This window comes from Rhodnius prolixus, unplaced genomic scaffold (genome assembly GCF_049639745.1).
Source record: "Rhodnius prolixus isolate KJV_2025 unplaced genomic scaffold, Rpr scaffold_6, whole genome shotgun sequence".
Lineage (NCBI taxonomy): Eukaryota > Metazoa > Arthropoda > Insecta > Hemiptera > Reduviidae > Rhodnius > Rhodnius prolixus.
The window spans coordinates 38,155,469-38,173,335 of NW_027411634.1; the positions used below are offsets into that span (position 1 = coordinate 38,155,469).

A 17,867-nucleotide genomic window follows, 5' to 3' on the forward strand; every position below is an offset into this window, starting at 1 on the left:
GTTTTTATTTTTTTTCTGAAAGCTTCAGAAGTCTTTCTCTTACAGTTTTTCAAATGTTCTTCGACTGCCTGGTTACTGAGAGGTCACTCCTGGTTTCGCTCTGCTAGCATCCTCAGTGGAAAAGTCTATTCTGAAGAGAGTGTAACTTTGTGCGCTGCCAGAGTATTCATTTTCTTTTATGCTAATCTATCCTGGCATCCAAAGTTATGATACTTCATGTTCTTTCAGATGTCCAGTTTTATGAGTTTGCCAAGGCATCCGAGGCTATTTTGAGCTGTTGATATGGACGTACGGTTGATATATCTAATTTTGAAAATAAAAATATTAATTATTCAATAAAGCTAAAATTAATATTACGCAAAAAAACGAAAAAAAAATTAAAAAAAAAAATAAAATCGTTCCGAAAAGCACCACCAGGTTGCAGCACCTACTGGACCTGTATATACTAAACTATAAATAGTACCAAAAATGACCACCAGAGAGCTCTGTTGAATCTCTTATACGCGTAAAAAAAAAAAAATTATTCAGTATCATCGTAGTAGATGGAGGAGAGTAGAACTCTTTGTTTGTCCGTTTCTCAAAAATGTCTCTTTAATGTATCATGGATATATGCGTTTATGGTCGGGTAGGTTAAGCAGTATAATGGTGGTCGTAATGAAATTAGAAGTGTATATGTCACAAGGTTGCAATGTCGAGAATGGCTTGGGGATGTTATACTAGTAGTGCGAATTATTCGCCCCACCCTCCACGCCCGCGAGTATCACTTACTCATATAGACGCCATGTCAAGATGTCCACTGGCGAAGCAACGTTCATTTATTGCTTTTTCTTCAGCAAACACACTTGATAATGCCTTAATTTTGTTAACCTTAATTAACATTAACATAATACCACCTAATTATAATTTTTACTAATTAAAAAAATGCTCAGTAAGCAAAATATATGGTAAAACTTACAAAGTACAAAAGAGTGTTAGTTTGGAGAAATGTCTACCAGAGAGCAGCACCTACACTTTAGAGCCAGATATTTATTTTCTAATCGTTTAATAGTTATTCTTCGGGTACAGAAGGCCAAAGAATAAATGACAAAATAATACATTTTACTCTTAGATATACCAAACTTTCTATTTATTAGCAATGGATATAAATTGATAAATAAATTAATTAATAAACTTTGATTAAAAGAAATAAATTAAGAAGCTTTGGATTTTTTAGATTTTAACTTTATTCTGATTGCTCTTACAAATTTTTCTTGTTTTTGTTTCATACAAAAAAAAAGACAGCTTTTAAGTATAAATTCTTAAAATTAACTAGATAAAATATTTTATAATAATCAATTCATGCATTACAGTCGTTTTGTATTTTACCAATGGATACATGTTTTCCTACGTCTTTTGACTTTTTGGCTAATCTTATGAAGAGTTTTTCAGACGTTACTAAAATAATTATCTGAAAATCAACATTTCACAAGAAATCATGTATTTAATATTGTCCGAAGAATTTTTACTTTTGTTACTAAACTTCGACCTCAATTCTAGTTAAAACTACGTTTTTATACTTGAATGAATTAAGTAAATTTACCTTAAATTAAATAAATTATAACAGATCAATCTTATATTACACATAAAATATAAATGTACAGATGAATGTCATAAGCTAGGTGTAATGGCGGAAGTCTTTGTGTTTGACAAGATGGGCCAGGTGCTAATATTCACAAGAACAATGACTCTATATTTTTCAATTAAATTAAATCTATTTTTAAACATATTAAAAGGGAAAGATAAATTTGTCTGGTAAAATTGAGTAATAATGTAGTGAAATAAATAGCTTCATGAGGTAGTGCGTCGTTAGATTTTCGTGGAATGCAGAAATAGATGCGAATTACCTCAACGTACGTGCAGAAGTGCTTCTAGATACAAAGAAAGATTCACTAAAGGTAACTGCGAGCCAGCGAATGACTATAGAGGCAGAGGGACGAAAGCACTCTATAAAGAAAAAAAGAAAATTACAATAAAACCAAGGTACACTTACTATGTTACTTAAATAAATAGTACTACAATAAAACCATGGTTCACTTACTATGTTACTTAAATAAATAGTACTACAATAAAACCATGGTTCACTTACTATGTTACTTAAATAAACCTTAACAAAAACTTACAGTTTAAAATGTTAAGTATAAGGGTTGATTAAACGCCAAAAGGTACACAAATCAGCGAGTACCCAACATTTCATTAATACTTCATTAATATTTAAGTAATTCTACTGCATTAATTTTCATTAATAAGTTATTTTTTAGAATTTATTAGATATCACAGACCCTTATGCTGGCCATTTTCGTCTACAAAATATATGTTCAAGTAGCACTGTAGATTGACTGTAATATCTAGTTATTTATAATAATCAAACTATTAATTACAGGTTAAAAAGAAAAACGTTATAAAAAATAAAATAAAAATATGAGGCTAAAAAATTCAAAACCTTGTTTAAAAAATGCTTACACCAACAAACATCAATGATTTTGTTTATTTTATTTATTTAATTTTATTTTTAAATAAAAATCGTCGGTTTAAGTTCATTCTTCGATTAAAGTAATTGTTATTTTATGTAGTAGTCAAACGTTTATAATAATAGGTAATAATTATCTGGCTTTATCGCAAATAATATAGTTTTCTTCAATTACATTCTCCATCTAGGTGTTCTTCCCACAATGTTGTATATATGTAATATAAAGTAAATAAGATATGCTATATTTAGGACAGCTAATTATTCCAGTATTTTACTATAAGTAAAATTAGGGGGACTAAATTAAATTACAATAGAGAAATGAATAATTATTGTTTAATAATCTACTAGTTATTAACTGTGTGTTAATTGTGCTCACGAATATTTCGGTAAGACGAATTCAAGACAGTAGCCTACTCTAACTTTATCTTTACTTTAACATGCATGTACGTATATGTGATTTATCATAATTATAACAAAAAAATAATATAAATGAAGTGGCCAGCATAAGGGTCTGTGATATCTAATAAATTCTAAAAAATAACTTATTAATGAAAATTAATGCAGTAGAATTACTTAAATATTAATGAAGTATTAATGAAATGTTGGGTAGTCGCTGATTTGTGTACCTTTTGGCGTTTAATCAACCCTTATACTTAACATTTTAAACTGTAAGTTTTTGTTAAGGAGATTTTTGTACCTTTTGGATAGACTGTCCTTTTTGTCTATTTTACAAAGTTACATATCTGCTTTACAGATTTTTTTAAAATTTGGAATAAGCTATTCTATAATTATAACCTGATAAGGTGTTAACTACCCCTGGAGAGATCTTTTTAAAGAATGATTGTAGTTGCGTTCCCCCAAACCATCCTCAATAACAATTTTTTTGAGAAAGTGTTTTGAATAACATAGGAAGGTATTTGTACGTAAATAGCAAAATTAAACTGCGATTTCAGTACTTCCTTTTAAGAGGAGTAAGAAAAATAAACTAGGATTGCAGTACTTCTCCCTAAAAGGCAAAGAGGCAAAGATTTTTTAATCGAACAATTCATTGATTTAAATCGGTTCACTCATTGATAATTTAAACGATTGCAGTACTTCCTCTTAGTAGGAGCAAGAGAATCAGCAACGTAGAGGAGCTTTAACCACTTATTCGAGCTGAATTTTATCAAAATCGGACTAAGCGTTATAGAAATATTGGTAATAATAGTTTTAGAAAGGGCCTTATTTGGTTGGGAAACTCCCCTCCTTGTGAGGCACGGTGCAGAGACTTTTAAAGTGCAAATCTGTATAAAATTTCGATTCGAATGACACTTCATTCATAAAAATCGGTTCACGTGTCGATAATTTGAAACGATTGCTATACTTCCCCTTAACAAGTGTAAGAGCTGATCGCCGCTTTAATGTTACGTAGGGGAGCCCTAGCCCTATCATCCTACCAAATTTTATCAAAATCGGGCCAAGATTTACAGAGTAATTAGTAATAATAATTTTGGAGGGGGCCTTACATAAAGGGGGCTAACTCCTCTCCCATTCGATGTACAGCGTCGGGACCCCCAAAAGGCACATCTACATAAAATATTGAATCGAATGACACCTCATTCATGAAAATCGGTTCACGCGTTTAGGCGCTACGTTGTTTACAAAAAAGGTAACAACAAGAACAACAAGAAGAAGAAGAAGAAGAAGAACAAGAACAAGAACATTTTTTGAAAAAGCCGTTTTTGCTCATTTTCGGCAACTTTTTTCTCGAAACCCATTAGATCTGGGTGGTTGCAAAAAAATTACAGTTATAAAGGAGGGTTTGCCCTATAATTTAAAGAAAATTTGGGAATTTTATCTTTTATAGAAAAACAGAAAAAAATTGTCAAAGTTGGGTGTTTTTCAACATTACGCTTTTTCGTGCAGTTTTTGATGGTCAACCCTTATACAACTGTCCTACCGGACAGTTTTAATAGTACTACAATAAAACCATGGTACACTTACTATGTTACTTAAATAAATAGTACTGCAATAAAACCATGGTACACTTACTATGTTACTTAAATAAATAGTACTGCAATAAAACCATGGTACACTCACTATGTTACTTAAATAAATAGTACTGCAATAAAACCATGGTACACTCACTATGTTACTTAAATAAATATTACTACAATAATACCATGTACACTTACTTTGTTACTTAAATATAAATAGTCTTAGCTTTAATCTTGAAACTATTTTTGTATATTTTGTATACTATTTTTATATTGAGACTCGAGAGGACGATTCAATGGAGTTTAGAGGCTTGCCCTCTAAAACTTAAAAAAAGATTTGAGTGAGCTTCATAATTAAAGATATTAGATTAGAAGTTAGATGTCATTTTTATAGAAAGAAATTAATGTGTGCATATTAATTAACAGAGTTAGTTCAATTAAATAGGATGTTGTTATTTATGTTAAATATAACTGTAAGTATATACTTACCAAGCTTACCTCCAAGAGAAAGTTCGCACGAAATGTTTTTCCTAAACATATAAAGATCTGTGTCCAGCCTTACTAACAATCGATCGTTCGAATTGCTCATAGATCGCAGGCAGAATGTACCTTTCTCATTTCCAATTTTGATTCATTTATCAGAATAAACCTGTTAAAAAATGTGTAACATTTTAACAATTAATCAAAATCACTTTGAATTATTACTTCATGATTGACAATTTTACTTAAAGTTTTTTAACCCTCTCCCTCCTGACCTACATAACAACCCTTCTTAATTTTATATTTGAGACACATGATTCATTACAATTATTATAAAGCACAAAACAAAAATAATTTACCTTATTCATCGTAATCCCTATCCTTCGGTTTGTAAACTGTACTCACTCCCTCCAAAAATGCTCTCATTCGATCGCCCCTGGAAGAATGACTCCTTTGCCACATATATTCTGCTAAGTAGGAGTCAAACTGGCCAGTGGTGGTCCTTCTTGGCAGTTGCCTTTTTATTGAACTCCATGTGCCCTCAATCGCATTGTTGTGCACACCAGTTTCAGGGTCTTTAAAATTTAGGGAATGGTTCACTTTCAAATCTTGAAATCCTTCGTCTTCCAGACAGTCATATGACTTCCAACAGTCCGAGTAAATTGTAGATCCCGGCAGTATGAAAGTCTTAATGACATCTAGTAAGGTACCTTTATCCCTAGTTTCAACGACCCTGAAAAAGCATTTATTTGACCCCCTCTCCACACCACCAAACACCCATCTACCATTCTCATGTTTTCCTCTATTATACTTCTTTTTGCCAAATTTGCTCTCATCAATTTCCACAATCTTTCCAAATCCACCAAGCATACTACTCTCATTTAAAACAATTTCCATACACACTTCTCTATAGAAACTTCGCCAATCACACACAGTACGTTCACTAAACCCTAATTCAAAGCGCAAATCACTCTGCGTACGTTGCATAACAAAAAACTCAGTCATCAAAAGAACATCCACAATAGCAATTTTGCTCCTTTCGAACCAAGAACCCTTGCGTACACTTCTTGCCACTTGATGAGCGGGGGTCGAATAGACTCGACACTGCCATTCATACTTATCTATAGCACGGTTCTGTTTAACCAATTTCATTTCCCTTTCACACTGTGGGCATACATATCTGTCAGTTATTAACCCTTCATCCATACAAAATTTAAGAACTTTCATATGACCATCCTCACTCACAGTACATTCATGCTTTAGCACAAATAAAAACTGCAAGTTAATGTTACTCATGACAAATGAAGTCAATAAAAGAGACACCAAAGATAAAGCTCTGCACTGTAGAGGGAACTAAAATGAAAAATGATTACTGTGGCGAGTACAAAAGTGAAAATAAATTAACTGTGGCGGGAAGTAATAATGAATGTTTTTAAAGAGTATTACTCTACCGCGCATGCACTTAAAATAAAAAGGCCACACCTCCGTGGGTTTTTTTTTTTTTTTTTTTTTTTTGGCATTGGCTTCCGCCATACAGCCAGCATCGTCTAGGTGCTTATCACTAGAATATCACTTACTCTCCGTTCTTACCTACAAATACATTCGCTTCACACATTCATCATTCTACTATATACCGCTATTTACATAAACTACTGCTAATGGATGGAGCAGCACTCTGTGCTCCTGCCATCCTTCTCGCTTAACCAAAATTAAAATCACGTAATCCTTCTCTAAGCATTTTCTTCCATTCATTCTAATTCGGCTATAGCTTCTAACTACATTCATATTTCATTGCTAGCTCTGCTATCGACTTAAGCACATAACTGTTGGTGGAGAATATAATGTCTTCGTAGCGAAATGGTGCATCTAAATACCTGTATATATCATCAAACATTCGTTTCCTTTCTACCACATAACGTGGATCCCCCGTGGGTTATTGTAAAGATTAACCAAATATTTTAATAAATACTACTTACAAAAAAATTAACCTTAGAAATGGTGAGATTCCTTTCAGAATTTAGAACTTCAGTAAAAACGTATGAACTGCTTTATAGGTGCCTTCTATTTAGATTTATGTATCCAGGAATTTCAATTGGCACAGTTACAACACAACTTTCTTCTTTTTTAATTTGTCAAGTCAGCATCTAACGTCATTTGCACCCTCAGTAATTGAGTTTTACCATGAAATTTCAATATATTTGCAACATTAAAGGATGTAGTCAAATAAGACAATGAAAAAAATCTAATAAAGGGAAACGAAGAATGGGATAAGTAGAAATACACACTATTCACTGTCTAATTGAAGTTTACAAATACTACTCACACGGACCTGTAACTATAACCAGTTTCGTGAGTTAGAAACCTACAAAGCGACAGTGCTGATATCTTGTGTGCAATTATACTGTTTTAGGGCATACACCCAAATATTTTTTCAGGGGGGGGTTATTTTGCGAAATTAATTTATTTCATTTTCATTTCAAAACTGTCCATCCACTCTATTACTACTCCATTACTTTCGTAATGACGTTTCTGAGAATATGCTGTCAACTAATTTAACCCTTAACGGTCCGGAAGTATTTCAAGTTTACTTCCCACCAGGTCCAAGCTATTTTCTATACGAAGAGGAACTGCGGGCTTAACATTTTTAAATCATGTATAGAAAAGAAAATATTTATATTTTAGTGAAAATTTCGTTTACTTGCAAAATCAAAACACGACTGAATTTAAATGCAAAAGGACAAAAGTGCATGTACAAAAAAACAACAAAAGATAACGGAACATCGATAACAAGTGGAAGTAAATTCATAGAAGGGTACAGAAGTGCGCTAATTTGTAAATATGACGACAATAACAAAAATAAAAATAATAAAGAGATTTTTAGGGGAGGGATTAGCTATGTGGTTAGCGTACTCGATACCCACGCGGAGGTCCCGGGTTCGAATCCAGCTGCTAACCCTTAGATTTTCTCTTCCTAGAAGCTTCTTACAGCTCACTGTCCGGTGATGGGATAGTGTTGTCTGTAACAAGAGAAACTGTCCGGAGGCCGGCAGTGCACTGAAAAAAGCTCCGGGCGCTAATAAGGGGACGTCCATAAATGACGTAACGCTAAAAATCTCCTTTTTTGACCCCCTGCCCCCTTTGTCCCAATTTCTTTCCTCCCCCCTAAAAATGATGTCACATCTTTGTTTTCCCCCCTAAAAAAAGAAATCTAGTTTCTTCTTACTTCCTGCTGCAATTTCAGACAATTTTTGAATCTCTTTTTCAGTAATTTCCTTCAAATCTACAGAATTTGTTGACTTCTTTTTTAATTCATTCCATTTTTCATTTACTTTGTTCGGCAGATATTTTCCTTGTATTGAAGGATATGCTACTCTTACAGCTTTGTAAAAACATTGATAAAGATTTTCTGACATTTTATAATATAAATTTCCGATCTTATTGTCAACAAACGGTAGAATCAATCGCGATAATTTTAGTTCAACGAATTCACTACGGGCAGCCATAAAAAACAATGCAAAACAACAGTCTTTGAGTAGCGCTCGAGTATATACCTACATATCGATAACCCAGTCGATGAAAACGAAAATCATATGGTACACAAAACGCGCGCTATTCAAAAAAAGGAAATGAAAAAGTGATTTAAAAAAGCGTGACAACGCTGATTCTATCCCCCTAACCCTCTCTTGTCACGAAGTGTCACAATTTTTCTACCCTCCCCGCCACGTAATTTATGGATGCCCCCTAACCTCAGCTGTTGATGCGCTAAAAAAAAAGAAGAAGAAGAAAAAAAGAGATTTTCGCCGCCATATACGCGGCATTGGTCCCAGTAAGTAAAAGTGCTATGCCGCTTATATGGCGGCATTGGACCGTTAAGGGTTAGGATCCACAAATACTCCTAGAAATGGTGAAAACTCGTGGTTTTCTGGCCCTGGTGGGAAATAGCACACCTTCTTGACGTCTGACCAGGGGTACTTGCAAGAAGCTAGAATAATTAGTTTCGATAATATCGCTAAGTTTGTTAAAGCGGTGATTTACTCTTACAATTTATGAAAAATACTTCACTGGTTCTTTAATAAAGAAATGAAGAAAAAGCTGTAGGTACTTCTGGTTTGAAAAGGGCGAATGGTACTTTGGCCAAGAATACAGTCCGGACACTAATAAAGCTGCGACATAGTAGTATTTTCACAAACTTCGAAAAGAGCTCTCGGAAGAAGATTTAACAATTAAGTATAATGCGAACGATCCTTTACAACATCTAAAGGTGCACCTGAAAAAAGAAGTAATATACAATAACTGCATCAGCTTTCTTCAAGCAAAATTTAGAGAAGAGTTCGGGAATAGAGAATTTGAAGCCAATTGCTTAAAGTTTACGTTGCTTCTTGGTCACCTGACGATCTTCGTGTAGTAGTCTGTAATTATTGACTTACTGATGACATTACATCATATAAGTTATAAATTTTTTTTTACGGACTAGCAGACTGTTTTAGCAACAACATATTTGAATGTTAATTTGGGTAGTAATTTTTACAGCCACTAAATTGCTTACATTCTTTTAATTCCTCTCACAATTGAAGTAAAAAAAAAAAAATCACAAAATTAAATTACAAAAAATTATTGTATTACTTGAGAAATAATTGTTTTTAATGGTAAAAATAACAGTATTTTTTAGGTGTGTGAACATACTTTGACTTTTTCAAAAACAACACTTTTTAAAAAACACTCCAAAATTTACTTTAAATATTAAAAAAATACCCTCCATATTTAAAAAAATATATACTAAAAAAAAAAAGGTTTGATCGATACTGTAAAGTAAAAAACAAAGAGCTCAAAAAATCTTTCAAGTTGTGAGTTTCAGATCGATTCTTCTTTTACTTTATTTTACTGTTTTGAAAATAATATTTTATAAAAAATATTATTTTTCTTTCATTATTAAAATTCTCTTGAGTATTTACTTATTTTTTAAAGATATTGGTGCAGAACAGTACTTACACACTAAGTAGTACCTAATATTAAAAAGTAATTCTTAATAAGTAGTCTTTGCAAGGCTGACTGAATTTTAATAATTAATTTAAAATAAGTTAAATAGATTTTATATTGACTAGAATATTTTTCATTTTGTCTTTAATATCGACAGTAATTTTATGGCGGCGAAAGAGTTTTTACTTGTTAAGTACTGATTATCTGGTAACTTTCTTTGCTTGACTGGTTCATGAAACTATAGTACAAATTTAGAACTATATTAAAGTAAGCAATCCTTACTGATAAAACGTCCGTCATCTTGTTTTATTAATATTTATTTATTTATATTAATGATTTAAAGGTGTGATACTTAAACTCGCTTCTTTCTGTCAAAACAAATACGGGCGAATCTTAGACTCTCAGCACCATGAAAAAAAAAGAACTCTAGACGGAGGAGATGAGATGCTTCAGGGAAGAGAAATATAAGAAATGAAGGTGTAGTAGTGTGGTAAGTGTATATATGAAACAAAGAATAGGAGTTCTAAACTTAGGGGAAGACTCAGTAAGATGTAAAAAGGTGTGTGAAAGTGAATTAGGCAGTAGGAATAGTTGACTCCAGATCGAGGACATGAGTTTCCTTTCAATGCGGTCGAAAAGAAGAAAAAGCACTTCAATTGGATAGGAGATATAATTGGATAATAGATATTTGAAATACCTTGCAATCTACGACAAACATCGCTGTCTGTGCCTCATCCAAAAGGTTAAATAAGCATACTACTAAATGGATTTGAAGATCGTAGGAGATGAGTGTTGTGACTCTCAGATTTCGCAGTATATCGTATTTGTCTGATATGACTAACACGTAAGCTCCGCTGGTAAGCGTATTCCCTATACTTTTTATTTTAGAGAAGTTTTCAAGCCACCAGGAAATTGGATCTGTTAACACAAAATTTTCATTTAAAGATTTGATCTTAAACAGGTTTCTTTCTATACTAACATACGCGCGCGAATTTTAGACATTCACTTCCATGTATGACATTCACATCAGACGACGGTGATGATATAACTAATTCAAATTTCACAAAAAACAGATGAAATGCGTGAAAAACATTTAAGAATTATTTCTTATCACAATCTACGGCACCTATATCCTATGAGTCTACCATAAACTAAAAAACAATGTGCTAGCGTAAAATCTGTTTACAAGAGTAATAACCATCTTGACCTTCTCCAGTCCCAAAGTCGTGGTTTAAGTGAATGAGGTTACATATACCCATTTTTTACATCTACAAATGGATCATTAAATTAGCAATTGGAACATGGAGGGAGAGTTGAACGACCAGCTCGACTCAGCCTAATAGATACTTCTTGACTAATAAATAAGTGATTTGCTCTTCGAGAGGGCCCAATTGATGCCCAATAAGTTTGTACTCATCCCCTGCGAGTCCAAATCACACTAGATTACAAACTATCAGTGGATCAGTCTAACTAAAAAACTACAAAGCCCCAAAATAACGCTGAAAATGTGGTGCGTTTAATTTTGGTTTTAAGTCAATTATTCCAATGATTATCATAATTTTTTTAACTAAAAGCATTTTTTCTGCTGAACAACCATTGGTTCACTTTTTTTTCAAGCGAGACGGGTTAAAAGACCTACTTACACTTTAGTAAGAGCAGGTACCCAAAAAATAGTAAATAGTTATAAAAACCCTTACAAAGCTTAATTTAATTTTGTATACTAATCAAAAATTTATTTGGTTGACTCAGAAATTCGTGCAGTTTTATTAAAGGTTTTTTTTTTGTTAGCACTGGTGGTGGAGATAAACTTTGTGTATAGTAATTTCAGCCAGAACCGTTGTGTACCTAAACCATATTAAGTTGTGTGATTAGAGTTAAAATGTGTCTTTAACTAGAACCTTTAACTAGCATGTAAAATATACTTGAACTTTTTTTGTATACATTATTCAAATTATATACAAAATTTGACAAATTGTGAATTGTGAATACGAAGGATGCTCTGGTTCGAGAATAAACCAAAGTGCTTCGTCATGCATCGTGGAGATAATTTCTCCATTAGTGCCTCTATCAGCTTTGTGGAGATCATGTTTGTGTCAGATCGTGCATGAAAGGCAGTATTATTCAGGAAATGCTGCAAATAGAATCTAGATCATTAACGGTTGCGATCAATTTAGCCGTGTAGAGGAGGTAACTCTGCAAAACACCATTTAAACCCCAGGCGAGGAGGACATACTCCAACATGATAATGCACGCCCAAATGAAACAAACCAGTCTGGATTAGCCATTAAGTACAGAAGAGAGCCTTCTCTATCCGATCAGTTCTTTAGATGGACGTCCCATTCAACTATTTTCTTGTCGCTCCTATCTAATGCAGTTTCACAGCAGGGACTTAAACAGTGAGGACTTCCTTTATAAGCATCTGGAAGCAAAACCTACACTTTTTTCGCCCCCAAAAAGAGAGTTTAGCTCTCCAAACCTAGCTGATTAATTCTGTGTTCACATCTTACAACTTATTCGTACTATGGTGGAATAAGTCGTTTGGGCACCAACCCTCCACCACTACACATCACTTTAGAAGCTACACAGTGAACATCAGAACCACAAAAACGAATCAATAAATTACAACCTTACTTGTAATGAAGGACGAAACATCAGTTACTTCCATCGTAGAGCTAAGTCAATCTAATCCATCATCTAATCTAATACAAAAATTACAATAACAAAAATAAAAGAAAAAATACTATTCTTTAGAAAGTTCAATTCTACAGTTTTGTTTATTACTTCAAATAATTGTTTTCTGTATTTATTTACTATTTTCTTCTTTTAAGCATTACTTAAACTTTCAAGGGAAAATGTAATTTTTGAAATTACATTTTTCTTTCTTTTTCTAAATACAGACCTCTACAAATATTTGTCATTTTTAGTGTGATTTCGCAGTTTTTGCGAAATAAAGACTGGCAGCCAAATTTAGTTTTCCAAGTGAAAAAAGTACGTATTTTTATTAACTACAAATTGTTACGTATTTTAATCGAATCGCCTATTAAGGAATTGCAAAGAATATAAGTAATGGAAACTTCAGTCATTTACTAAGATGTTCTAGATTACAGGTCCTACATGCTGGAGGTATCACAGTATCCTACTTCAATTATTGATATTATTTTAATTTTGTGGTAGTTAATTCTTCTTTTTTTTTCCTACAAAAAAGTAACATCTAAGTTGTAGTACAAAAGAACTTATATTATTTTATTTAATAATCTGAATGAAGAGAGAGAAAAAAATTGAAAACAAAAATTAGGTTTATTTCTTCAAAATTCCTAGTCTAATTGGAATGAACGATACCAGGAAGTAAAGGGTGCCGAAGTAAATTTGTAAGCTGCTTCTCTCTGTAGATAATCTGGCTGTCAGTATAATATAGTCTGATTTTTATATAACTGTATGGATTTGTAACCATTTGGCTGATGTTTTAACGAAGCTGGTGTCACAACCACTTCAATCTCTTGCATTTGTATCAATCTTTGTACATCTTTATCTTTACGTAGCATTGTGTTTGGTAATTTACGTATGCGTACAACTTGAGAAGCGTTCAGGCCTAATTCTTCACAGCAGACTCTTAACAGGGAATAGTATGTTAGCTCGGTTCTTGGCAATTCAATCTCAATGAAATCTGGATCACCTCCGTTGGCTACTCGTACTTTCAACACTAGTTCTGGAAATAAGAAAAGACATATTTAAAATCAGAACTGTCGAGTGAATAATTTTTTTTTACAATTATTACTAATACATAATTAGATTAAGATTTTAGGAGTGTTCCCCATGGAAACAAATGGGTACGTGAAGCTTACTGTTTTTACAAAGATCCCGTATCATTCCCAAAACTCATATGTTCTCGTCTGATCTCTAGGAATCTATAGCAATAGAAACTTAAATCGCATACCACCAAAGGCAACTCAATCAAACAGGATGTGAGATTATGTTTCCTGTTCTTTAACAGTGTTCACAGGGGTTCTAGATTAATTACTCAACTCAGGTGAGTGCTATTGTTCTACATGATCACTGGGATGATCTTTCATTTCTAGTTTAATGGTCTCTTCTATTTTGCATAGTTTTAGCAATATCTTCTCCGAGTTTGATCCTTGCAATTGTTTTTCATTGTTTAAGTATAACCTTTGCGCTTGAGTGTTGACTTTAGCAGACTTCCAGCCCTCTCATTGATGATAAGATGGATTTAAGTGATGTCTATGATTTTAGTGCAGCCTTGCAGTCCACAAAGATTAGAATGTTCTTACCTTTATCATCATTTCAATGTTTTTTCCCGTGTGAGCCCTAATGTGTACATTAACCCATATCAATTTTTAATTTAATTTATTTAAATGGGAATAACCACTTCTTCTGGGATCAAAGCTTCCCTCCAGTCATGTCAGTCTATAATACTATCACAAAAACAACCTATTCGTACACAACCACAAAATACTCATGGAAGGCTTTCTGAATTTTGTTGTGAATATCAATCTATATTTATAACGTAGTATGGAATAAGTAAAGTGGAATAAGCTGATTGGCGTGGTCAACGCCTTCAACATGGATATGCAATAAAACCGCACCTCTAAAATTTCGGTGTGCCCAATCCTTCCTCTTCTTATCTTTTTCCCTATTCGGTTACGCATAGTATTACTTGGATACAAATTCAGCAGATGCCGGTTGTCCATCAAGCGTGCTTTGCATTTTCGCGGAACTTGAAAAAAAAAAAAAACGAAGCACTAAACTACGGGGTTTTCCAAGTTCAATAACTTGAATTGATATAAGATCCTCCTGGAATATTTAAACAATAACTCAGATGTTTTGAGAGGGGAGAGATCCGTATTATAACTTCTACTTACCACCAAGATAATCATTCTTAATCGAACACTACGAATAAGAACTCTTTATGAATTATTATTTATTATTTTATTATTATTATTACTATTATTATTAACTGAATTATATTATAAGAAAGTAAATCTTTCGGTTCTAGTGAATTAGCTTGATAGCACTTCAACTGCATTGTTGTTTTAGTCTTCGAGGTCTACTCCGGTCGTTCGACATTAGACAGCCATAGTTTACACAATTGTTGAATTGTAATAATAATTAACCATCTGTTTCATTCCTTAAATTGCCCCTTCACATATTACCTTTTTGCTCTCCTACAAATGAGCTTCAGAAGAAACTTGAAAAGCTCCTCCAACAGTGAAAATGATCCCGACAGTTTTCTTGATATACATTCTGCAGCAAACCTACACTTTTTTCAAGGCAGGTGTTCTAAATCTCACGACTATGTGAACAATGATGGCATCAACTCAATTACTTCTACAATATTCCATGTATTGTAAGAAATTTATGTGCTACGAAGCAAGAGAAGAAAAAAATTTATACATCCACCTAACAGATTAATGCGAGTAACAATCTTCTACTCTAATAAAAAGTCAAGTTGCTTATTTTTTTTATCAAAACATGTCATCAAAGCATGGATGGCAAGCAAGTTTGTCCAGTAACAAACAATGACAAGCAGTAAAGTAATGAGACGGTTCTCGTTTAGTGAATGGTCTTAGAAAAGTCTTAAGTAATAGTGTTTATCGTAGCCCAACGATTCTGTTACCATAAAAAGTTCGCTCTTAATCACAGCTACAGCCGAAAAAACTGTTACAATTTAAAAATAATTAATAAAATAATTATTTCTTGCCATTTGGTAAAAACATAAGATTAGTAAGCTTCAATGCAATTTCCTAGGCCATCAAAGAGAAAAACTCGGACTTAAACTAGCTATTGGTTTAATGACGGAATAACACTTTATCCCAAATATAAATCACATGCTTCTAAAATTTGTGAAGCTCAGCACATGTTACTAATAAATTAATTTAAAAAGTAAATCAAACTTCAAAACATATTAAGATACATCAAAAAACCTGGATCTAATATTTTGAAAGTATTGGTTTTTGTTTACCAAACTAAATATCCTACCTTTATTATTGTATTTATTATTATAAATTAGAATAAGGAAACTAACCTTCAACTGTGTCTTGAGTTGGTGGTTGCCTTCTATGTAACGAACCATTCCCCCAATGTGAATAATCTTCTTTTGTGTTCAACGGTGGATTTTTTATATAATTAGGTGTAATAGGTAAAGTCGATTCATTAGCCGTGCCATTCATGTCTCCCCCAAGCAGTTCTCTTATGTCTGGATTTGAAGCAAGATTCAACGGTGTTTCTCCGTTTTCAGTGACTATTGTGGGATCCGCACCATGATCGAGCAATAACCTTACAATTTCTTTCCAACTTCTTCGCGAAGCCCAGTGTAATGCAGTCCTTCAAAAGATTTAAAGTACAAAAAGATATCACATATGTATGTTAAATAAAATGAATCTCACTACTGTATCATATTGTTTTGAAGCGAGAAGCGTTTTATCGCTTTTAAGAAGCAAAGAAAAACTAAAAGCCACTATTTTAGCACTACTTACCAACCATTAATGGCATGCCTTGCATTTACATTTGTACCTTTAGAAAGAATTTCTAAAACTACATCAAAGTCGCCTTCACATGCAGCTTTACGCAAGTTATCTTCTAATACCTTTTGCCGGTCCATTTTTTAAATCCATAATAAATTTACTTAATAACACTCAGTGAATAATGAAAAAACCATATAGTTATTCATTTAACATAAACGGGTACTTGTTAAAACTCTTGTTCACAAACACTCCGCGTATCACGAAGGGTAGGTAATTATAATTTCTATCCATCCCCAAGTACACGGTGCTGCTCCTGGTGGCTAGTCAATACTTCCTCCTTAAAAATTTAAGCCTAAATCTGATAAGAAATAAATCTAGTATGAACGCTCACATTTATTTCTCTAGTTAGAATTCTCGAGTTATTGGCTCATTCGAAAATTTTAACTTAACAAAAGGAATTTTCCCAGAATTATTTTTCAAATAAATACTTATAATCTAAATACGAAGTTTAGAAGACATTTTAGTAAAAAATCATTGCAGTAAATTAGTATTTCCTATAGTTCTAAAATTTTCTTATATACATATATAAATCATTGGAGCTATCTTTAAGAAAATCTCAAAAAAAATAATTATCTACACGTATAGTGTCATTGTGGTTGTGGAATTTTTATGTCAGAATTTTAACAACACATTCAACTCACCTTTATAATATGTAGAGCACTAACATCGTACATCATACTCAAATGGTCCTTTAGAGGATAGGCTATCACTTCGCAAATAAGTGCCCTTAATCGAATTTTCCTGGCAAAATGGAAGAAATAAAATTTTATACTACCATGAATACGGTCTACACATGATTAAACAAAATCGTTGGAGCCATTTTCAAGGTCAAGTTGCATGGTTAAGTATTGAACAAATTAAATCCTTTACCCTTGAGCAAAGAAGATCCCAGCAATTTATTGGTTGAGACTCCATTGTTCAATTCAACTCTTAACCTATTTATGCCTATGTTTTTACATTTTAATAATATTTTGGGAGATTTCTGCGTGTTGTTCAAAAAGTAATTTCCCAATGGACATTGGGTGTATCCTAGCAATCCCTTTTTGGTCTCGTTTGGAACTTTCAATGATTATCTGAAATGGTCTTAAGTCTATACTTCTACACTCCATACTAATTGTACTTTTACTTACGGGCACTGTAAGTATCTGCTTTGAAATAGCATCGTTAGAACTTATCATTTTATCCAGCCTTTGCCACTTCATTTCCACATCATCGGGAAATGATGTTCCCGATACTTCCCCACAATCCAAGTTCATATTTACGGAAAACTTACCTCTTAAAATTTATACTTGAAGGTAATAATAACACACTCGGAAAACACTGTGTACACACACACACAAAGATAAAACAAAAGAGGTACTATCTGAATCACTAACGTCCGAGTTCCAA

The 17,867-nt window shown here is 32.9% G+C and overlaps 1 protein-coding gene across 6 annotated transcripts; it reads right to left on the minus strand.

Moving 5' to 3' along the window:
- Window positions 1-1,199: 1,199 nt before the first annotated feature.
- LOC141460572 (ankyrin repeat domain-containing protein 40-like) lies at window positions 1,200-16,727 on the minus strand. Of its 6 annotated transcripts, XM_074140746.1 has the most exons (6): window positions 16,431-16,727; window positions 15,980-16,278; window positions 6,939-13,645; window positions 5,322-6,315; window positions 4,972-5,131; window positions 1,200-1,983 (listed from the first exon to the last, which is right to left on the minus strand). In XM_074140746.1, exons 1-3 carry the CDS (start codon window positions 16,553-16,555, stop codon window positions 13,341-13,343), a joined length of 729 nt encoding a protein of 242 aa, XP_073996847.1. In that variant the 5' UTR covers window positions 16,556-16,727; the 3' UTR covers window positions 1,200-1,983; window positions 4,972-5,131; window positions 5,322-6,315; window positions 6,939-13,340. The 6 variants fall into 6 exon arrangements, with proteins under 6 accessions (XP_073996847.1, XP_073996845.1, XP_073996844.1 ...); XM_074140744.1 differs by lacking the exons at window positions 15,980-16,278; window positions 16,431-16,727 and adding an exon at window positions 4,681-4,806 and having other exon boundaries at window positions 4,981-5,131; window positions 6,939-8,022; XM_074140743.1 differs by lacking the exons at window positions 15,980-16,278; window positions 16,431-16,727 and adding an exon at window positions 4,681-4,806 and having other exon boundaries at window positions 6,939-8,022.
- Between the last annotated feature and the right edge of the window lie 1,140 nt (window positions 16,728-17,867).

What these genes read in the sequence shown, in the direction of transcription:
- LOC141460572 (XM_074140742.1), bottom strand. Translation starts at nt 6,258, where the DNA reads ATGAGTAACATTAACTTGCAGTTTTTATTTGTGCTAAAGCATGAATGT.